At 46.1% G+C, this 23,792-nt stretch overlaps 1 protein-coding gene across 1 annotated transcript; it reads left to right on the top strand.

Moving 5' to 3' along the window:
• The first annotated feature begins 21,817 nt into the window (after positions 1-21,817).
• Positions 21,818-23,446, top strand: LOC119281773 (reticuline oxidase-like). The gene has a single exon (XM_037562211.1). It carries the CDS (start codon positions 21,845-21,847, stop codon positions 23,444-23,446), a length of 1,602 nt encoding a protein of 533 aa, XP_037418108.1. The 5' UTR covers positions 21,818-21,844.
• Positions 23,447-23,792: the final 346 nt, after the last annotated feature.

The following is a 23,792-nucleotide window of genomic DNA, read 5'->3' as shown; positions in this document are numbered from 1 at the left end:
GGTCCCGTGGGTCCACCAAGTGGGGCCACCATCCCCGGAGGGCTGCATGGGCCAAGTGTGGGAGGGGACCAGCCCCATGTGGGCTGGTGCGCCCCCTCACAAGGGCCCAAGGCACCTAGGGTTTGGGGAGGGGGCGCCTCCACCTGACTTGGGGGGCAAGTTTCCCCCTCTCCCCCCCCTTGGTCGCCCCCCTAGATGGGATCTAGGGCTGGCTGCCGCCCCTAGGGGTGGAAACCTAGGTGGGGGGCAGCCCCCTCTTCCCCTATATATAGTGGAGGCAAAGGAGCATCCCAATACACGAGGTTCTTCTCCTGTTGGCGCAGCCCTACTCTCTTTCTCCTCATATCTCGCGGTGCTTGGCGAAGCCCTGCAGGATTGCCACGCTCCTCCACCACCACCACGCCATTGTGCTGCTGCTGGACGGAGTCTTCCTCAACCACTCCCTCTCTCCTTGCTGGATCAAGGCATGGGAGACGTCACCGGGTTGTACGTGTGTTGAACGCGGAGGTGTCGTCCGTTCGGCACTAGGATCTCCGGTGATTTGGATCACAACGAGTACAACTCCTTCAACCCCGTTCTCTTGAACGCTTCCGCTTAGCAATCTACAAGGGTATGTAGATGCACTGTCCTTCCCCTCGTTGCTGGTTTCTCCATAGATAGATCTTGGTGACATGTACGAAAATTTTGAATTTCTGCTACATTCCACAACAAGTATTATAACATGTGAAGGACTGACTCATTCATTTTGATTAAACCGGCCCTTGGGGACTACGGATTAAGCCGGATTTTTACAGGTTTGACCAAGGAATATTACTAATGTTTATATGGTTGTTCTAAGTCTACATCATATTCATTATAAGCAATAGACTTGGGGGCTAGCATAGTAAGGATGATTCAGTGAAGGGAAGAGTTAATACCTCAAATTTCTGGTGCATTTGCTTCACCATATCAACTTTGAGGTCACGACTGCTGTTCACTTGGCTAAGATAGCCAGAAAAAACTTCCCCAATGCTCATATGAGTATAATTAGCAATGTCAAATCTGACCTTGCGGCGGCCTAGGTGCTCCTCCTTGGCAGAGCGCTTGGCGAGCACAGTGGGTCTTCCCGGCTCGGTATAGTCGGTTTTGGTAATTTCCACGTCAGCATCTTGAGGGTCGTCTGCCTTGGCCGGGCTAGGGACTTCAGTATTTTCAAGGACGTCGGCGGTTTGCTCCACAGGCGGGTCAGCAGTCGACGCAGATGTGTCATGAGCCGGTTCAAGCGGCGGCTCATGAATAGAGTCATCAGGCGCGGCCGTCTGGAGTTTCGGCTCATGGTCAGTCGGCTTATCGGCCGGCTTATTCTTCTTTACCCTCTTGCTGGGTTTTGCTTTTCCACTGCATAAAATCAAAAAGGTTAGTACAAGTATAAAGAATTGAACTGAATACAGGATAAGTAAATCATCATTACCCTGGAGCGGTCTTAAAAGCCGGCAGGTTGGACTAGATTGAGTCGCCAGACGAAGGTGAAGTTTCCTGATAATTCGAGTCAAAAGAGTTGAGTGGTTGACGAGTGAGACCCGCCAAAGGATAAAAGGGATCTAAGACGGAGATGACCTCATTCCGACGTTTCCTTGGCGTATTTGGTAAACCAGAGGAGAGCTCCCCTTCTTTGCTGGTCCGGGTCTGCCTTCGGTTTTCATGAATCTGTCGCTTCAAAATAAAGTGAGGATCCTGGTAAGCTAAGGGATGTGAAAATCTTACTTTCCAGGTTACTCTTCGGACTTTTTGTCTTGACAAGGGCTCTGAGTCGGAGGAGGAAATAATAGTTACCTCTTCAGTCACTCCCGGACTCGTTCCCGTGTCACCCTGATGGTAATCATTGTCAATAAGGTGGTTAAACAATGAGCCAAGAGAATCACGGGTTACCTCCGACTCAGAAGAGTCGTCTAGCTGAAGTAAATCGGAAGCATTGGGGGTTTTCCCTCTTTTCTGAGCGGCGGCTTTCCTGGCAGCTTTCCTGGCCTTCTTGGCTCTCTTTGCAGCCTCATGATCATATTTCTTCTTCCAGAATTTGTCATCAGCCTGTGTAAGTCAGTAAAAGTTTGAGTTATGATGAAACATAAAAGGTAAAAGTAAAATAATTGGTTCTGGCGGTGTACCGCTGGAGCAAGGTTAGCCTTGCAGAAAGGGCTCGGGCCCACTTTGCCACAGTCGGCCAGGCTCTCCTTCAGAAGTGACTTTGTCATATCATCGATAACATCGTCAGGTAAGTCGTCAGGGCTATGGCGCAGAGGATCCTTTGCATCACCACTATAATCGCACATTAACCCGGAGAGGCGGCTCAACAGGATGATCCGCCATGCGACCCAGCACCGAACCAGATCAATGCTGTTTAAACCGTTCCCCAGTAGAGCTCTAATTTTTGCAAGAGTGGGGGCGAGCGTCTTGCGTTCAGCGACTGTTATTTTGTTAGGAAGCTAATGATTGGAGTCAAGACGTAGAGCACGGAAGTCAGGCAGTGGGTTCTCGTCGGCCGGGGAGGTGTCTTGACAGTAGAACCAAGTCTGGTTCCAGTCTTTGGGGTGACTCGGCGGTTGTGCATAAGGAAAGATTACGTCGCTCCATTGTTGGATTGAGACCCCGCCCAGTTCCAAACTCGGTCTGTTGGAGTACTCATTCTGACAGTTTAAATAAAACAGTTCTCGGAAAAGGAGTAGGTTGGGCTCTTCCCCAAGGTACACATCAGAAAATACTTGGAAGTTGCATATATTGGACACGGAGTTGGGTCCTATGTCTTGAGGACAGAGGTCGAAGAAGTGCAGAACATCTCTAAAGAACTTTAAGTCGGGTGGCGAGAAGCCCCGTTTCATGTGATCCGTGAAGACGATAACCTCACCTTCTTTGGGCTGAGGCTTTTCCTCCGTTGGATCAGGAGCACGGTACGACATGATATCTCTTTTGGGCAGATAGCCCACTTTCACAAAATTGTCAAAAGTACTCTCAGTGACAATGGACTTGACCCAGTTGCATGAAGTGGTTGTCTTAGGCGGCATTGTGAAGGAGGAAGCCTAAACAAGAGTAAAAATGGTTGGTTCAAAATTAAGCTGGAGGAGGAAATATTACAAGTACATGGTCAGACTGGCGGCTTATAAAGGGGCCTAATGGTATATGACTAATAAATTGCCATGAGCAGTTAGGTCTTAAGCCGCCATGAGTAATTGATGTTGTCTGTTGAGCACTGCAATTTAAGCCGGTGGTTTGAACCGCCATAGCTAGGTGGATCTATCAAAACACAGATATTTGGCTAAGTGTCATACAAACAAGTTTCACAGACTGGAACTATTATTTTGGATCAGCGGATGCTCAGTAGAAGGAAATAATATAGACCTAAAAAACCAGCACAGACGAGTTCGCGAGTTCTAATGAAGTCTCTTTACAGAAAAAGGGGATATGCTAGTATCAAAAGTGGAAGCAAAACAACTACCGCATGAGTTCCATATTACTTTTGGATCGAAAGAGGCTGCGGTGGAGGAACTATGAAGAAACCATGATGAACTACGAAGAACACAGAGAAACTTGCAAACCCTAATGCGAATCTGAGGTTCAGGAAGGCAAAAACTTACAACTGCAGATCTACTGCGGAAGGTCGTCGTCGTTCTCTGGATCGACTCAGGCTGATGCAGTGGCTGAGGTTGAGGACGATGAGGCGCTCTGCGGCGGCGGCGGAGCTCGAGCAGCAGAAGGGTTGTGGGAGGAAGAAGACGCTGGATAGGGGAGAATGAGGAAAGACCTGGTCATGCCTATTTATAAGGAAAGACTGGTGAGTGCGCGCGACAAACGAGGAGGCCGAAAATATGGTTATCCAGCTACTAGGACGCCTTGATTCTCGGGATGGTCATTAAGATAAGGATCCGTTGGCATATATTGGATAAAATATGAATTAAAGATAGATGACGTCATGGTGGGTTACTACAGACCCAGAGGATGACATCATGGCAAGTTATAAGACTTTCTGTACAAACGAAGAGCAGAAGATTTTTTCTAAGTGTTGAAGATTGACATGAACCAGGAGGGGTCGGGTTATACCTGTGAGGATTCTTGAAGCCCAAGACGATGCTTGAAGATGGCGGTTCAGTTAAGGGCCCAAAGCCCAAAGGCGACTTAAGGCCCATAGATATAAATCGCCATATTTATGTAACTTGTATTGTAAGGCAGGAATAGAGAGAGACCCAGCCGGACACTGTTTATGAGCCGGTCGGGACTCTGTGAGCCACTGGGCGTAGACCTCTGTATATAAAGGGACGGCCCGGCGGTGGTTCAGGACAAGTAACACCAAATCGAGAACTAGGTCAAGCGGCTTTCGCTCCCTGGTAATCGAGATATAGCAATTCCACCTCAAATTGGATTAGGCTTTTACCTTCACCGCAAGGGGCCGAACCAGTATAAACTCCCATGTCCTTTGCCCGTCTTAACCCCTTTAAGCTTCCTAGTTGCGATGGCTCCACGATTAAGTCCTTTCACTGGGACATCTGATGTGACAATTCCACGACAGGGTTTATTCATGCATGAGTTTACTTTGGCTACATCATGGCATCTTGCTTAAGGCGTTACTCAGTTCTTTATGAACTTAATACTCTAGATGCATGCTGGATAGCGGTCGATATGTGGAGTAATAGTGGTAGATGCAGAATCATGTCGGTCTACTTGTCTCGGACGTGATGCATGTATACATGATCAATGCCTTGGATATCATCATGGGTATTCTTTTTTTATCAATTGCCCAACAGTAATGTGTTTACCCATTGTATGTTATTTTCAAGAGAGAAGCCTCTACTGAAAATTATGGCCCCCGAGCCTACTTTATCATATATAACAAATTCTAAAAATACCTTGCTGCAATCTAATTTATTTATTTTATTTTGTATTTTTATTCAATCTATCTATCAATCACTACATAATTTAATCTTGCAAATAACCGCCGAGGGATTGACAACCCTTTGTTCGCGTTTGGTGCAAGGATTTGTTATCTGGTGTGCAGGTGCTGTTAACGAGGTGTTGCATGATTCTCCTACTAGATTGATAACCTTGATTTCATAACTGAGGAAAATATTACCTCTATTGTACTGCATCATACTCGCCTCTTCGGAGAAAACCCAACGCAGCTCACAAGTAGCATGTATCAAGTACTTTGGATTTAACCACTAAATATATATATGCTATGCTCCGCTGAGCATAACCTGCAAAGACAAGATCCACTGTCTTTGGTCCGAGTTTGCATTTCTTGGGGATAGGAATATTGACCTTCAGCAAACATCCCCAAGTGCGCAAATAAGAAAGTGATGGTTTTCTCCCAACGCACTCTTCAAAAGGGGTTTTCTCTTTATTCTTGTTGGGAACTCTATTCAAGACATGACACAAAGTCAATAAAGCATCCCTCACCATGCCTTAGATAAACCAGCACTATCTAACATGGCATTCACCAAGCATGTTAGCGTGCGGTTTTTTCTCTCGGCAACCCCATTTGATTGGGGCGAATAGGGAGGCATCCTCTCATCAATAATACTATGTTCCTCACAAGTTTCATAAAAAACTTTGGAAAAATACTGTCCACTCACAATTTGACTTAAGAAGCTTGATCTTTCTCTCTAATTGATTTTGAACTTCAGCTTTATAAATTTTATAGTAGTCTAAAGCTTCATCTTTAGTTTGTAAAAAATAAACATAACAAAACCTCTTTCAGCCATGTGTCAACAGACCATTCATCAATCATCATCATGAAATATCTCTTTCCACCGTTTATCAACAGACAATTCATCTCACATTGGTCAGAATGTATGAGTTCTAGAGGTGCCAAGTTTCTCTCCTCGTCAGCCGTGTGAGGCTTTTGAGGTTGCTTCAGTTGCACTCAACTATGGCACTTAGAACCTTGGCAATAGTGAAATTCAAAACTAAACTCATACTAGATAGGTGAGACACTAAAACAGAATTAATGTGACATAAACGTGAGTGCCAAACACTTGCATCATCATTAACTCTAGCACAAATTTTGTTTACTGGCTTACTTCAAATATTTGGAAGGAAAAAGGGGAACAAGGCTCCGCACTCATAGCCTTTGCCTATAACTTGTCCATATCTCGACACGATTACTTTATTTGACTCTAAAACTACCTTAAACCCATCTCGACATAGAACGGAGTTGCTAACTAGATTCATGTTCATACTAGGGACATCCTTCACGTTCCTTAGCTGCATGATCTTCCCCGAAGTGAGCTTCAGATCCACCATGCCAATGCCACGAATAGAAGCATGTGACACATTCCCCACTAGGATGGAAGAATCCCGTGCAACCTGGTAAGAAGTGAACAAGGAGACGCTAGCACACACGTGGACGTTAGCACCCGAATCAATACACAAAGAAGATGATTGAAATACTGAAAGAACAATAAGTGAATTACCATACCCATTAGTATTGCTAGAGGTTACCAAGTACAATCTTGGAGATCATTTTCCCTCTGCGGTCTACACGTTCTGGCCATTCCTTAGAAAAGTGTCCGGGCTTTCCACAGGTGTAGTACTCTAGCTCAGCCTTGTTCAACTTCTTCTTCTTGAAGGTAGTAGTCTTTACAGGCTTGTTATTCCCTTTGTTCTTGATTTTTTGGTACCTCTGCACCATCTTGGGGTAGGCCGAACCTCACATGCTTTCTCAGTAGTGTCTTTAGCTCGAGCTTTCTCTTCAACATCAAGAGATGCAATCATATTTTCAACGGATATCTCAAGTCTCTTATGTTTCAGAGTAGTGGCAAAATTCCTCCATGAAGGAGGCAACTTTGCAATCATGCACTTAGCCATGAATTTGTCCGGTAATTCACACTTAATGATTTCTAGTTCCTTCACAATGCACTCTATCTCATGAGCTTGTTCAACCATAGAACGGTTATTCACCACCTTGTTCACTGGATGCATCTGTTGCACCGAGCATAGCATTCAGCACATCCCGCAGTATCTTCCTGTCTTGCATGTGCATATGCACAACACATAGACGGCCAGCAAGAAACACTCAGAATGCATCCCGCAAACATAATATTGGCTTCCTGAAACTTTATATGATCTTTCATTAGTAGTTCCCTTTGTCATGCCAGCACTAACATGAAAAACTTTCAAACCAGCCAAAGCATGGACTTCACCTCCACCTCTTAAAGTGCACACCGATAAATTTATTCAGCCTCAGTGCATCCGCAAAACCATCCATAGTTAACTCAGGAATCGCATACGATAAGGTCTTTGGATTGTTGTAATATTAGGAAATTAATTATTAATTTCAATAAATAATTCATGACTAAAATAGTAATTAGCATACAAAGTGCTAGCATACTAGATGATTGACACAGCAGCATCGCACATGCAACAACTATCATAATTAGAGATAAGATCATATCATGGTGCACATACCGATCGTTCTTAGATGAAGTAGTCCAAGTTGTTGTAGGGGCAGCGATGTTCTTGATGATGACGACTAGGCGGCGTAGACGTTTGTGATGACGGCGCGCAACAGCGCCTGATCTTGATGGAAGACAACCCGTGTTAACGAACTTGAGCAGTCGCGCAAAGTGCTTCTCAAAAACCTTATTCACCCTCTCCCGAAGCAGGATCACAAGGGCAAGAGATTTCGGAGACCTGCTCTCCCGTTCGCCGGTGCACGCTGGTGTTCGATATGGAGTAGAATACAGTGGCAGTGCAAGTTGCAAGATGAGGCAAAACCCTAAATGTTTTTGATATGTCTTTCGCGCGACTAATCGCAATATATATAGTAAGACCAGAGGAGGTATCGTGTCGCGGTCGCTATCAACCGACTTAGTTTCTAAGTCCTATACTTGTCGGGCCAGAACTAACTAACTTGTCTTCCAAGACATCAAAAAATAAAACGACAAAAGGAAGTTGTGCCCCTACAAGTCAATAGACCGAATTTCGGTGGACGTGTGTGCACTCTGCTTAGACCAGGCGAGGCGGGAGAGCGAGCGTGTGTTATATTCTATTTCTCTTCTCAACACAGCACTAAAAGCATCTCTAACAGAGCCCCTATAATCGCCCGACCCGCAAAATAATCGTTGATATACTATACGGGGCCAAAAACCATCAAAACAGGTACTGTATATTCAGCCGACATGTAATTTTTTAGGGCGAGCTGTAATAATCGCCCGTTGGCCGCCAAATCTTGTGGTGTCCCGTATCCAACGCGATTCTTGTTGGGAGGGAAATTACCGCGCCCACTCGGCGCCACCCCTCCCCAAATCTCCGGCGAATCTTTTTTTTCTCCAGCCACCTCCAACCACCCTGTGCTTTGGAGAGCTTCGCCATCCCCACCCACATCTTCTCCACTAAAATTCGAGCTTGGAGGCAGCCATTTTTGCCGGCTCCCGGCGGGCTGCAGCCGCTATCGCCATGGATCCAGGCGGAAGCTTCAATTGGTGCCACACTATGGGCAGATCCGGCTGCTCCAAGCAAGACTGGGAAGCCGCTATCCACGCGGGCCCAACCTTGGCGAGGGGAAGTAGAGGAGGCGGTCGGCTACGGTGGAGAAGGAAAGGCTTCGGCGGCTACGCTTTCGGCCGACGGTCGGGGAGAAGGGGGCTTCGGTGGCTGCGTTTTGGGCGGGTGAAAGGTAAGATTTGCTGCTTTGTGCCTGTTTTGATCCCAGTTTTGAGCTCCAAATCGGCCAATGGGAAAATTTTAATTTTGATGTACTTTTGATTTTATTTTAGTAGATGGATGATATTTGGAGTTCGTCCTCATCATCTGAGTCGCATGATTCTGACATAGATGAGATGCTTTTTTATGATGATCTCGAGCACCTTCTTTTGTTGCACCTCGTCGACAAATTTGAAGCCGGCAAGAAGAAGAGGCACCGCGGATCGACAGTCAGCCGGCTTTACATTCCACGCATCCGAATTCTCGGTCACAAGTTGCTCATGAAAGACTACTTTTCCGAGCTACCAACCTATCCGGCTCATCTCTATCGTAGACATTATCGATGTGTAGGCCTCTGTTTGTTTGTATTGTGGAAGCTTGCAAACAAAATTGTCGGTTCTTCACGCGCCAGAGAAATGCCGCCGGTTCAAAAAAATTGGGGGCAATGTGAGTGATAGCATATGGCATTCTGGCCGATAACACCGATGAGTATCTTCGCATTGGAGAAGATACCACGCTCAAATGTGTCCAGGTGATTGCAAAGATAATGATCTGGGTATTCGGTCCCAAGTACCTCCAAGCTCTCAATGAGGAGGGCACTGAATTTTTAATGGCGATGAACAAAGCAAGATGATGGACGGGCATGCTTGGGAGTGTGGATTGCATGCATTGGAACTAGAAGAATTGTCCAAAGGCTTGGGCCAGACGATACACCGGCCATCAACGTAAACCAACTATTGCGCTCGAAGCTGTAGCTTCGCATGACTTGTGGATTTGGCATTGCTTCTTTGGATTGTCGGGGTCTCTCAATGATATCATGGTATTGCATGGATCACATCTTTTTTGCGCACCTAGCTAGTGGGAATGCTCCGGCTTGCAACTACACTGTAAATGGACATGATTATTGTTGGGGAACGTTGCAGAAAATTAAAATTTTTCCTACGGTTTCACTAAGATCCATCTATGAGTTCATCTAAGCAACGAGTCAAGGGAGAGAGTTTGCATCTACATACCACTTGTAGATCACGAGCGGAAGCTAGCCAAGGGGATGGTGATGATGGAGTCGTACTTGAACGTGATTCGGATCACCGATGTCCAAGTGCTGAACGGACAGCACCTCCGCGTTCAACACACGTACGGGACGGGAGACGTCTCCTCCTTCTTGATCCAGCAAGGGGGAAGGAGAGGTTGAGGAAGATTGCTCCAACGGCAGCACGACGGCGTGGTGTAGTTGGTGCAGCAGTACTCCGACAGGGCTTCGCCAAGCATATACGGAGGAGGAGAGGTGTTGGGGAGGGGAGGGGCTGCGCCTTGGCTTGTGTTAAGCTCCCATGCGCCTCCCCACTATATATAGGGGTGGAGGGGCTGGTTTCTTGCCCTCCAAGTCCATTGGGGCGTTGGCCAAGGTGGGAGGAAAGAAATCCCATCATTTCCTTCCCCACCGATTGTTATCCCCCCTTTTTAGGGATCTTGATCTTATCCCTTCGGGATATGATCTTATTCCTTCTAAGGGGGGATCTTGGTGCGCCTTGACCAGGGGTGTGGGGCCTTTCCCCACTACTCACGTTCATGTGGGTCCCCCCATGCAGGTGGGCCCCACTCCGGAACCTTCTAGAACCTTCCCGGTACAATACCGAAAAATCCCGAACATTTTCCGGTGGCCAAAATAGGACTTCCCATATATAAATCTTTACCTTCGGACCATTCCGGAACTCCTCGTGACGTCCGGGATCTCATCCGGGACTCCGAACAACATTCGGTAACCACATACAAACTTCCTTTATAACCCTAGCATCATCGAACCTTAAGTGTGTAGACCCTACGGGTTCGGGAGACATGTAGACATGACCGAGACGTTCTCCGGTCAATAACCAACAGCGGGATCTGGATACCCATGTTGGCTCCCACATGCTTCTCGATGTTGTCATCGGATGAACCACGATGTCGAGGATTCGATCAAACCCTGTATACAATTCCCTTTGTCAATCGGTACGTTACTTGCCCGAGACTCGATCGTCGGTATCCCAATACCTTGTTCAGTCTCGTTACCGGCAAGTCGCTTTACTCGTACCGTAATGCATGATCTCGTGGCCAACACTTTGGTCACCTTGAGCTCATTATGATGATGCATTACCGAGTGGGCCCAGAGATACCTCTCCGTCATACGGAGTGACAAATCCCAGTCTCCATCCGTGTCAACCCAACAGCTACTTTCGGAGATACCTGTAATGCACCTTTATAGTCACCCAGTTACGTTGTGACGTTTGATACACCCAAGGCACTCCTACGGTATCCGAGAGTTACACGATCTCATGGTCTAAGGAAGAGATACTTGACATTGGCAAAGCTCTAGCAAACGAACTAAACGACCTTTGTGCTATGCTTAGGATTGGGTCTTGTCCATCACATCATTCTCCTAATGATGTGATCCCGTTATCAACGACATCCAATGTCCATAGCCAGGAAATCATGACTATCTGTTGATCACAACGAGCTAGTCAACTAGAGGCTCACTAGGGACATATTGAGGTCTATGTATTCACACGTGTATTACGATTTCCGGATAATACAGTTATAGCATGAATAAAAGACAATTATCATGAACAATGAAATATAATAATACTTTTATTATTGCCTCTAGGGCATATTTCCAATAGTCTCCCACTTGCACTAGAGTCACCAATCTAGTTACATTGTGATGAATCGAACACCCATAGAGTTCTGGTGTTGATCATGTTTAGCTCGCGAGAGAGGTTTAGTCAACGGATCTGCGACATTCAGATCCGTATGTACTTTGCAAATTTCTATGTCTCCATCTTGAACATTTTGACGGATGGAGTTGAAACGACGCTTGATGTGCCTGGTCTTCTTGTGAAACCTGGGCTCCTTGGCAAGGGCAATAGCTCCAGTGTTGTCACAGAAGAGTTTGATTGGCCCCGACGCATTGGGTATGACTCCTAGGTCGGTGATGAACTCCTTCACCCAAATCGCTTCATGCGCTGCCTCCGAGGCTGCCATGTACTCCGCTTCACACGTAGATCCCGCCACGACACTCTGCTTGCAGCTGCAGCAGCTTACTGCTCCACCATTCAACATATACACGTATCCGGTTTGTGACTTAGAGTCATCCGGATCTGAGTCGAAGCTAGCGTCGACGTAACCCTTTACGACAAGCTCTTCGTCTCCTCCATAAACGAGAAACATGTCCTTTGTCCTTTTCAGGTACTTCAGGATATTCTTGACTGCTGTCCAGTGTTCCTTGCCGGGATTACTTTGGTATCTAGCTACCAAACTCACGGCAAGGTTTACATCAGGTCTGGTACACAGCATGGCATACATAATAGATCCTATGGCTGAAGCATAGGGGATGACACTCATCTCTTCTTTATCTTTTGCCGTGGTCGGTGACTGAGCCGAGCTCAATCTCACACCTTGTAACATAGGCAAGAACCCCTTCTTGGACTGATCCATTTTGAACCTCTTCAAAATCTTATCAAGGTATGTGCTTTGTGAAAGACCTATGAGGCGTCTCGATCTATCTCTATAGATCTTGATGCCCAATATGTAAGCAGGTTCTCCAAGGTCCTTCATTGAAAAACACTTATTCAAGTAGGCCTTAATGCTGTCCAGAAATTCTATATTATTTCCCATCAAGAGTATGTCATCTACATATAATATGAGAAATGCTACAGAGCTCCCACTCACTTTCTTGTAAACGCAGGCTTCTCCATAAGTCTGCATAAACCCAAACGCTTTGATCATCTCATCAAAGCGAATATTCCAACTCCGAGATGCTTGCACCAGCCCATAAATGGATCGCTGGAGCTTGCATACTTTGTTAGCGTTCTTAGGATCGACAAAACCTTCCGGCTGCATCATATACAGTTCTTCCTTAAGATGCCCGTTAAGGAATGCTGTTTTGACGTCCATCTGCCATATCTCATAATCATAGTATGCGGCAATTGCTAACATGATTCGGACGGACTTTAGCTTCGCTACGGGAGAGAATGTCTCGTCGTAGTGAATCCCTTGAACCTGTCGATAACCCTTAGCGACAAGTCGAGCTTTATAGATGGTGACATTACCATCCGCGTTTGTCTTCTTCTTAAAGATCCATTTGTTTTCTATCGCTCGCCGATCATCGGGCAAGTCTGTCAAAGTCCATACTTTGTTTTCATACATGGATTCTATCTCGGATTTCATGGCTTCAAGCCATTTGTTGGAATCTGGGCCCGCCATCGCTTCTTCATAGTTCGAAGGTTCACCGTTATCTAACAACATGATTTCCAGGACGGGGTTGCCGTACCACTCTGGTGCGGAACGTGTCCTTGTGGACCTACGAAGTTCAGTAGCAACTTGATCCGAAGTACCTTGATCATCATCATTGGTTTCCTCTTCAGTTGGTGTGGGCATCACAGGAACATTTTCCTGAGCTGCACCACTTTCCCGTTCGAGAGGTAGTACTTCATCGAGTTCTACTTTCCTCCCACTTACTTCTTTCGAGAGAAACTCTTTTTCCAGAAAGCATCCGTTCTTGGCAACAAAGATTTTGCCCTCGGATCTTAAGTAGAAGGTATACCCGACAGTTTCCTTAGGGTATCCTATGAAGACGCATTTTTCCGACTTGGGTTCGAGCTTTTCAGGTTGAAGTTTCTTGACATAAGCATCGCATCCCCAAACTTTTAGAAATGACAGCTTAGGTTTCTTCCCAAACCATAATTCATACGGTGTCGTCTCAACGGATTTAGACGGTGCCCTATTTAAAGTGAATGTAGCTGTCTCTAGAGCGTATCCCCAAAATGATAGCGGTAAATCAGTAAGAGACATCATAGACCGCACCATATCTAATAGAGTGCGATTACGACGTTCGGACACACCGTTTCGCTGAGGTGTTCCAGGCGGCGTGAGTTGTGAAACGATTCCACATTTCCTTAAGTGTGTGCCAAATTCGTGACTTAAATATTGTCCTCCACGATCTGATCGTAGCCACTTTATCTTTCGGTCACGTTGATTCTCCACCTCATTCTGAAATTCCTTGAACTTTTCAAAGGTCTCAGACTTGTGTTTCATTAAGTAGACATACCCATATCTACTTAAGTCATCAGTGAGAGTGAGAACATAACGATATCCTCCGCGAGCCTCAACGCTCATTGGACCGCACACATCGGTATGTATGATTTCCAATAAGTTGGTTGCTCGCTCCATTGTTCCGGAGAACGGAGTCTTGGTCATCTTGCCCATGAGGCATGGTTCGCACGTGTCAAACGATTCATAATCAAGAGACTCTAAAAGTCCATCGGCATGGAGCTTCTTCATGCTCTTGACACCAATGTGACCAAGGCGGCAGTGCCACAAGTATGTGGGACTATCGTTATCAACTTTACATCTTTTGGCATCTACACTATGAACATGTGCAATATTACGCTCGAGATTCATTAAGAATAAACCATTGACCATCGGAGCATGACCATAAAACATATCTCTCATATAAATCGAACAACCATTATTCTCAGACTTAAATGAGTAGCCATCTCGTATTAAACGAGATCCAGATACAATGTTCACGCTCAAACTTGGCACTAAATAACAATTATTAAGGTTCAAAACTAATCCCGTAGGTAAATGTAGAGGCAGCGTGCCGACGGCGATCACATCGACTCTGGAACCATTCCCGACGCGCATCGTCACCTCGTCCTTCGCCAGTCTCCGTTTATTCCGCAGCTCCTGCTGTGAGTTACAAATATGAGCAACGGCACCGGTATCAAATACCCAGGTGTTACTACGAGTACTGGTAAGGTACACATCAATTACATGTATATCAAATATACCTTTGGTTTTGCCGGCCTTCTTATCTGCTAAGTATTTGGGGCAGTTCCGCTTCCAGTGACCCTTCCCCTTGCAATAAAAGCACTCAGTCTCAGGCTTAGGTCCATTCTTTGACTTCTTCCCGGTAACTGGCTTACCAGGCGTGGCAACCTCCTTGCCGTCCTTTTTGAAGTTCTTCTTACCCTTGCCCTTCTTGAACTTAGTGGTCTTATTGACCATCAACACTTGATGTTCTTTCTTGATTTCAGCCTCTGCTGACTTCAGCATCGAGAACACTTCAGGAATGGTCTTTTCCATCCCCTGCATGTTGTAGTTCATCACAAAGCTCTTGTAGCTTGGTAGGAGCGACTGGAGGATTCTGTCAATGACCGCCTCATCTGGGAGGTTAATGTTCAGCTGGGTCATACGGTTGTGCAACCCAGACATCTTCAGGATGTGCTCACTGACAGAACTGTTTTCCTCCATCTTACAACTGTAGAACTTGTCGGAGACATCATATCTCTCGACCCGGGCATGAGCTTGGAAAACTAGTTTCAGCTCTTCGAACATCTCATATGCTCCGTGATGCTCAAAACGCTTTTGGAGCCCCGGTTCTAAGCTGTAAAGCATGCCGCACTGAACGAGGGAGTAATCATCAGCGCGAGTTTGCCAAGCATTCATAATGTCTTGGTTCTCTGGGACGGGAGCGTCACCTAGCGGTCCTTCTAGGACATATTGTTTCCTGGCAGCTATGAGGATGATCCTCAGGTTCCGGACCCAGTCCGTATAGTTGCTGCCATCATCTTTCAGCTTGGTTTTCTCTAGGAACGCGTTGAAGTTCATGTTGACATGAGCGTTGGCCATTTGATCTACAAGACATATTTGCAAAGGTTTTAGACTAAGTTCATGATAATTAAGTTCTAATCAAATTATGAACTCCCACTCAGATTAGACATCCCTTTAGTCATCTAAGTGTTACACGATCCGAGTCGACTAGGCCGTGTCCGATCATCACGTGAGACGGACTAGTCATCATCGGTGGACATTCTCATGTTGATCGTATCTTCCATACGACTCGTGTTCGACCTTTCGGTCTCCGTGTTCCGAGGCCATGTCTGCACATGCTAGGCTCGTCAAGTTAACCCTAAGTGTTTTCGCTGTGTAAAACTGTCTTACACCCGTTGTATGTGAACGTAAGAATCCATCACACCCGATCATCACGTGGTGCTTAGAAGCGACGAACTGTAGCAACGGTGCACAGTTAGGGGAGAACACTTCTTGAAATTTTTGTAAGGGATCATCTTATTTACTACCGTCGTCCTAAGTAAACAAGATGCATAAACATAATAAACATCACATGCAATTATATAGTTGTGACATGATATGGCCAATATCATATAGCTCCATTGATCTTCATCTTCAGGGCTCCATGATCATCTTGTCACCGGCTTGACACCATGATCTCCATCATCATGATCTCCATCATCGTGTCTTCATGAAGTTGTCACGCCAACGACTACTTCTACTTCTATGGCTAACGCGTTTAGCAATAAAGTAAAGTGAGTTACATGGCGTTCTTCAATGACACGCAGGTCATACAAAAAATAAAGACAACTCCTATGGCTCCTGCCGGTTGTCATACTTATCGACATGCAAGTCGTGAATCCTATTACAAAGAACATGATCTCATACATCACAATTCATCATTCATCACAACTTCTGGCCATATCACATCACATGATCAATCGCTGCAAAAACAAGTTAGACGTCCTCTAATTGTTGTTGCATCTTTTACGTGGCTGCAATTGGGTTCTAGCAAGAACGTTTTCTTACCTACGAATAACCACAACGTGATTTTGTCAACTTCTATTTACCCTTCATAAGGGCCCTTTTCATCGAATCCGCTCCAACTAAAGTGGGAGAGACAGACACCCGCCAGCCACCTTATGCAACTAGTGCATGTCAGTCGGTGGAACCGGTCTCACGTAAGCGTACGTGTAAGGTTGGTCCGGGCCGCTTCATCCCACAATACCGCCGAAGCAAGAAAAGACTAGTAGAGGCAAGTAAGATGACAAAATCCACGCCCACAACAAAATTGTGTTCTACTCGTGCAAAGAGAACTACGCATAAACCTTGCTCATGATGCCACTGTTGGGGAACGTTGCAGAAAATTAAAATTTTTCCTACGGTTTCACCAAGATCCATCTATGAGTTCATCTAAGCAACGAGTCAAGGGAGAGAGTTTGCATCTACATACCACTTGTAGATCACGAGCGGAAGCTAGCCAAGGGGATGGTGATGATGGAGTCGTACTTGAACGTGATTCGGATCACCGATGTCCAAGTGCTGAACGGACAGCACCTCCGCGTTCAACACACGTACGGGACGGGAGACGTCTCCTCCTTCTTGATCCAGCAAGGGGGAAGGAGAGGTTGAGGAAGATTGCTCCAACGGCAGCACGACGGCGTGGTGTAGTTGGTGCAGCAGTACTCCGACAGGGCTTCGCCAAGCATATACGGAGGAGGAGAGGTGTTGGGGAGGGGAGGGGCTGCGCCTTGGCTTGTGTTAAGCTCCCATGCGCCTCCCCACTATATATAGGGGTGGAGGGGCTGGTTTCTTGCCCTCCAAGTCCATTGGGGCGTTGGCCAAGGTGGGAGGAAAGAAATCCCATCATTTCCTTCCCCACCGATTGTTATCCCCCCTTTTTAGGGATCTTGATCTTATCCCTTCGGGATATGATCTTATTCCTTCTAAGGGGGGATCTTGGTGTGCCTTGACCAGGGGTGTGGGGCCTTTCCCCCACTACTCACGTTCATGTGGGTCCCCCCATGCAGGTGGGCCCCACTCCGGAACCTTCTAGAACCTTCCCGGTACAATACCGAAAAATCCCGAACATTTTCCGGTGGCCAAAATAGGACTTCCCATATATAAATCTTTACCTCTGGACCATTCCGGAACTCCTCGTGACGTCCGGGATCTCATTCGGGACTCCGAACAACATTCGGTAACCACATACAAACTTCCTTTATAACCCTAGCGTCATCGAACCTTAAGTGTGTAGACCCTACGGGTTCGGGAGACATGTAGACATGACCGAGACGTTCTCCGGTCAATAACCAACAGCGGGATCTGGATACCCATGTTGGCTCCCACATGCTTCTCGATGTTGTCATCGGATGAACCACGATGTCGAGGATTCGATCAAACCCTGTATGCAATTCCCTTTGTCAATCGGTACGTTACTTGCCCGAGACTCGATCGTCGGTATCCCAATACCTTGTTCAGTCTCGTTACCGGCAAGTCGCTTTACTCGTACCGTAATGCATGATCTCGTGGCCAACACTTTGGTCACCTTGAGCTCATTATGATGATGCATTACCGAGTGGGCCCAGAGATACCTCTCCGTCATACGGAGTGACAAATCCCAGTCTCGATCCGTGTCAACCCAACAGCTACTTTCGGAGATACCTGTAATGCACCTTTATAGTCACCCAGTTACGTTGTGACGTTTGATACACCCAAGGCACTCGTACGGTATACGGGAGTTACACGATCTCATGGTCTAAGGAAGAGATACTTGACATTGGCAAAGCTCTAGCAAACGAACTAAACGACCTTTGTGCTATGCTTAGGATTGGGTCTTGTCCATCACATCATTCTCCTAATGATGTGATCCCGTTATCAACGACATCCAATGTCCATAGCCAGGAAATCATGACTATCTGTTGATCACAACGAGCTAGTCAACTAGAGGCTCACTAGGGACATATTGAGGTCTATGTATTCACACGTGTATTACGATTTCCGGATAATACAGTTATAGCATGAATAAAAGACAATTATCATGAACAATGAAATATAATAATACTTTTATTATTGTCTCTAGGGCATATTTCCAACAATTATACCATGAGGTATTATCTTGTCAACAGGGTTTATCTTTCGTTGGCAACATTTGTCAAGACAATTAGTAACCCGGTAGGCAAAAAGATAAACTATTTCCCAAGCACAAGAAGCATGCCGAAAAGATATTGGGAGAGCATTTGGTGTGTTGCAAGCTCGGTTTGCCATTGTTCGAGGGACTGCTCGCTTTTGAGACTGAAAATCCCTCTGAAATATCAAGACTACGTGTGTAATTCTACACAATATGATCATCCAGGATGAGAGGGATTTCAACTTGGAGTTTTTCTATGACAATATTCGTAGCCGTGTCAAGTCTACCAGAAATCCGGATGGAATCAGTGCATTTCTTGAGACCTACCGGCAGATTAAAGACCGTGACAAACATCAGGAGCTCCGCAATGATCTCATTGAGCATCAGTGACAATTGTACGGGCAAAAAACTCCCGCTCTATTAATTTGATCTATTTATTTTCATGTATGAGGTGAACAATTGTTTTAATTCCGAATGATTTCTTATTGTGATAATTGCGAACTATTTGTTATTCGGATTTGAACATTTGTTGTATTTGAGATAATTATTGTATTGTATGATGTTAAAAACATTTAAGGTTAATATTTATTGTTTATTTTTATTTTAGTTATGTTTGTCTAAAATGAAGATTTATGGTGCGGGGCATTGGGTGCTACTGCAAATCCAATATAGGGCGAGCCGCAAAACGATTTTACCGGCAACGATTTTAGGGGCTCTGCTAGAGATGCTCTAAGTATGATGGCCAGAACTCACTATATAAAGAGGTCTCACACCTCCTTAATTTTGGGGTGCTACTAAACTTTGAGCCACCACTTGCTATTTTATTTGTTGGCTCTTTTGAGATTTCAGAAATTGTACACGGCTTAGGCCCGTTATTTTTAACTATTTGTATGTATCTGGATCGTATTAGAGCAGTTTACAACCATGAGGACCATGCTGGACATGGCCTGCAACTAGGACGCGTGAATAAATCTGTGGTTGAATGATTGGGAGTAAAGTGATATTCCGAGTCCACCAGGGTTCAAGTCCTGAGGCTCGCATTATTTTGGATTTATTTTAGGATATCCGGCGATGCACGTTCAGTAGGATGAGATGTTCGTGTCGACTACGAGGCGTCCGTGGTGAATTCGTTAATCTTAAGATGTAATGAGAGCTCAGTCTCTTGAAGGTGCCCATAAGAACATGGTTATATATAAGCGTCTGCGTCTGTACCGTGTTTAAAATAAATCTATATCTATACTACCACCTACTAATAAAGCGGCTATCGCTTCTGATCGTCCGTCATTAAAATTACCCTTCAAGTTGGTTAAAATTACCCACCAATGCTACCCGTAAGTGGAAAAACGATTCGATTTTTCGGACCAAAAATCAACTCCTCCTTATTTATCTTTAGGGGGACGCGATGAGTATAAGTCCTAGAACGACAAGCAGCAGAATGGTTGGTGATTGCTCTTTTAGCGGCGACACCAGGGTTCAATCCCCAACTTCCACAATTTTCATCTTTCTTTTCTCACGCATGTCCTACTCATGTATTCGTTCATGGCCGGCCCATGTGTGGGGCTTCACTCTTCTATTTTTTTTATTTCACTTTTTTGTCTTTTCTTTTCTCATTCTGTTTTCTTTTTTCTTTCTACTTTAAATTAATTCCGGAGTTTAGTATTCTAAAAGTTGCGAGTTTTCAAAAAAAAAAATTTGATAAAAAATCATAAATATATGTGAATTCAAAAATGTTTAGAAAATCATAATAAGTTTGCAGATTCAAAAAATGTTGGTGGTTTTGCAAAACTGTTTGCAAAATTATTAAAAAACCACAGTTTGTAAGAAATGGTCGGGAAATAAAATCATGTTCATGGTTTTGAAAAAATGATCGTGTATTCAAAACATATTCGGGAATCTGAAAAAAATGTCCATGAAATTTTAGAAAATGTTCAAAATAATAATAATAAATATTTGTTTTCTTAATTTTGTTCCCCAATTTTAAAAAAAGTTCATCGCTTCAGAAAATGTTTGTTGAGTCAAAAAATGTTAATGAATATGAAACCGGTTCATACATTCAAAAAAATTGTAAACAGAACTAATGTTCATGATATTTTTGAGAAAAAAAATGTTTGTCGATTCAAAAAACTGTTCACTGATTCAAAAGTATTTTATGTCAATTTGATTAGTTTTTCGAAAGTCTTTATATATCTTGGTGTTGGGAGTAGTTCATGGTCAATGAGATTTGCTTTTAAAGTTTTTAAACGTTCCTTTGCGCAACATAATGACAAGTGTGGCATGCACTGTCAAACTCATAGCCTTAGGATTTATCACGTTGAGTGCATTGTGATCTCGTGAACATCACGATCATCATCGGCTAGGGTGAGAAAAAAAATGGCAACATGATGAACCACTATAGTAAAATAGAGTATAATCATATATCAGTATATTGAGTCATATTTATTTTGTTAGCCATAATTATTTGTCTCCCGGTGCAACGCACGGGCCCTTTTGCTAGTAGCATTTAAGGATGCAATTATCTTGTCCAGCACTTCCGCGCGACAGAGCAAGACTTTGCACCACGTGCACGAGCAACGAAAAAGAGGTCGGGACTTTGCAGCGTCAATTTTGCACTCCTACAATGCAACCAGTGGTCGGGCCAAAAATTGGCAATCTTCCTATCCAGAGTCTCACACGACAAGGACAGGGTTCCGCACCTCACTAGAAAATTCAAGCGAAAAAATAGCGAGCTATACAAAATAATGCCGTTTATTAAATTATTTTATCAGCATGCTCAAGACATTTTACACTAATTTAATTAGCGAGATAATTCTCTACTTTTCTTAGGGGTAATCTAAGTTTTATTCATCAAAAAGCACAAGTTGTGGGATGCAGATTCGATCATGGGATTGACCAAGTCACAGATGGTGTCTCAGACCTAGCGACAGAGAATGCTTGGCCAACTTATGTGCCTCTATGTTCACATTACGACTTTCATAAATAAAATTACATTGAAACAAACTAGAATAAGAGTAGATCTCACTAATAATGACCTCTGGACTTGTTGTTTATGTCCAAGACGACGCTATAGCGATGCTTTTTTTCAGTGCTAGGAATCTGCATAGGGAGCCCAGCCCACGCTCTGGAACTAGTTGATCTTTTCTCCCAGATCCATCGGATGCGCAAGGCATGATTAAGTTATTTGATGAAGGTTATGAATCCCAAGGTCCCCAAACTCCACGGGTCAACAAACTTGCTCCCATGCCACTAAACAGTGCTCTCCTTCTGAAGATCTTGTTTAGGCATTTGAATACCCAGGGAGGCAAATCCAATGAGAGCATATGCCATATGGTACTACCACAATGGCGAAAGCACCGCCGTACTAAACTACAACCATATTCAATCCAGACACAAACCACAGCACATACATCAACGAGCATCTCTCGATCTCACCAAAAGACAATGCGTTCCATCGCAACTCTCCTCCAGCTGGTCTGCCTCCTCTTGTCACTTCATCGGAGCCCAGGCTCCGGCGCAGCGGCCACGGCGAGCAACTTCTCCTCCTGCCTCGTCTCCAACGGGGTCAGCAACTTCTCCCTGCCCACATCTCCGGGCTACGCCGGGCTGCTCAACTCATCCATCTTCAACCTCCGGTTCACGCTCCCGAACGTCGCCGGGCCCGCCGCCATTGTCCTCCCGGAGTCGAGGGATGACCTGCGGCGAGCCATCCTGTGCGCGCAGACCAGATCGCTTGCGATCCGCGTGCGTAGCGGCGGGCACAGCTACGAGGGGCTGTCCTACACCACGGAGAACCACGTGCCGTTCGTGGTGGTCGACCTCGCGAACCTGAACCGCGTCCGGGTCGAGCCGGGCTCGGCAACGGCCTGGGTCGAGTCGGGAGCGACCGTGGGCGAGCTGTACTACGCCGTGGGGCGGTTGAGACGGTCCTTGGCGTTCACGGCCGGGTCGGGGTCGACCACTGGTCTAGGGGGGCAAGTCTCCGGCGGCGGGTTCGGGCTTCTGTCCCGGAAGTTTGGGCTTGCCGCCGACAACGTGCTGGACGCGGCGCTCATCACTCCGGACGGCAGAGTCCTTGACCGGAACTCAATGGGCGACGACGTGTTCTGGGCGATCCGAGGCGGCGGAGGCGGGAGCTGGGGTGTGGTGTACGCTTGGAAGCTCCGGCTCGTTCCGGTTCCTCGCAACGTCACCGCGTTCACCGTCGGCCGGACCGGTCCGGTCGAACTCATTGCCGGCTTACTTCACAGGTGGCAGTATGTTGGGCCCAATCTACCGGACGAGTTTTATCTCTCCGTGTATGCTCCAACCGGGTCGACGGACGGCAACGTCTCCATCTCCTTCACCGGTCAAGTGCTAGAGTCAAAAGAGCATGCCTTGTCGGTTCTCAGCCAAAGCTTTCCTGAGCTGGGTTTGACCGAGCCAGACCTCTCAGAAATGAGCTGGGTCGAGTCGACGGCCAAGTTCGCTGGTCTGAGCACGGTGGAGGACCTGGCGAACCGGCGGCGCCAGCCAAAGCAGTACTCCAAGAGCAAGTCCGACTATGTGCAAGCACCGATCTCGAGGAACGACATGGCCGAGATCGTCCGGCACCTGTCGGCCGGGCCGACCGGGTCCATCCAGCTAGACCCCTACGGCGGCGCCATGGCGCGGATAGAGAGAGCCGAGACGCCGTTCCCCCACCGCGCCGGGTACCTGTACAGCATCCAGTACGGCGTGAACTGGAACCGGTCGCAGTTAGCCCGCGCGGAGGAGTTCATCGGATGGCTCAGGTCGTTCTACAGGTACATGGCCCCCTACGTGTCCAAGGATCCCCGCGCTGCGTACGTGAACTACCTCGACCTCGACCTGGGCGTGAACAACTGGACGCGCGCTGCCGGTGGGTCGTCCCCGCAGGCGGTGGCTCGTGCGACGTCGTCGTGGGGGCAGGCGTACTTCGGAGAGAACTTCGACCGGCTGGTTCGTGCTAAGACGGTGGCCGATCCTGGCAACGTGTTCAACAACGCGCAGAGCATCCCTCCCTTGAATATTAGAGCCGACGAGTAGACATATGTTTGCGAAATAATAAAAAGAAAAGTATACTTTTCGTCCCTTAATTCTTGGCAGAGTCTAGATTTGATCCCTTAACTATAAAACCGGACAACCTTCACCACCAACTCTTGAAATCAGATAAGTTTGGTCCCCTGACTCAACCAAAGCAGTATCCATGCTGACTCAACATGGTTTTGACTGGGTCATGTCCAGGTGGCGATATTTCTGTTTCTTTTCATCCATCTTCGGTGTAGACATTTCGTCAAATAGTTGACTTGCAATTGCTGCACCGTGACACAACCGAGCGTGCCGTCAGTCGATGAGCCAGCGCCATCAGTCGACGAGTCAGTCGACGAGCCAA

Source organism: Triticum dicoccoides, chromosome 3B (genome assembly GCF_002162155.2).
Source record: "Triticum dicoccoides isolate Atlit2015 ecotype Zavitan chromosome 3B, WEW_v2.0, whole genome shotgun sequence".
Classification (NCBI taxonomy): domain Eukaryota; kingdom Viridiplantae; phylum Streptophyta; class Magnoliopsida; order Poales; family Poaceae; genus Triticum; species Triticum dicoccoides.
This window is presented reverse-complemented; position numbering and strand designations above follow the sequence as displayed.

Bases quoted from the DNA above. Each gene is read 5' to 3' on its own strand.
- LOC119281773 (XM_037562211.1), top strand. From the start codon at position 21,845: ATGCGTTCCATCGCAACTCTCCTCCAGCTGGTCTGCCTCCTCTTGTCA.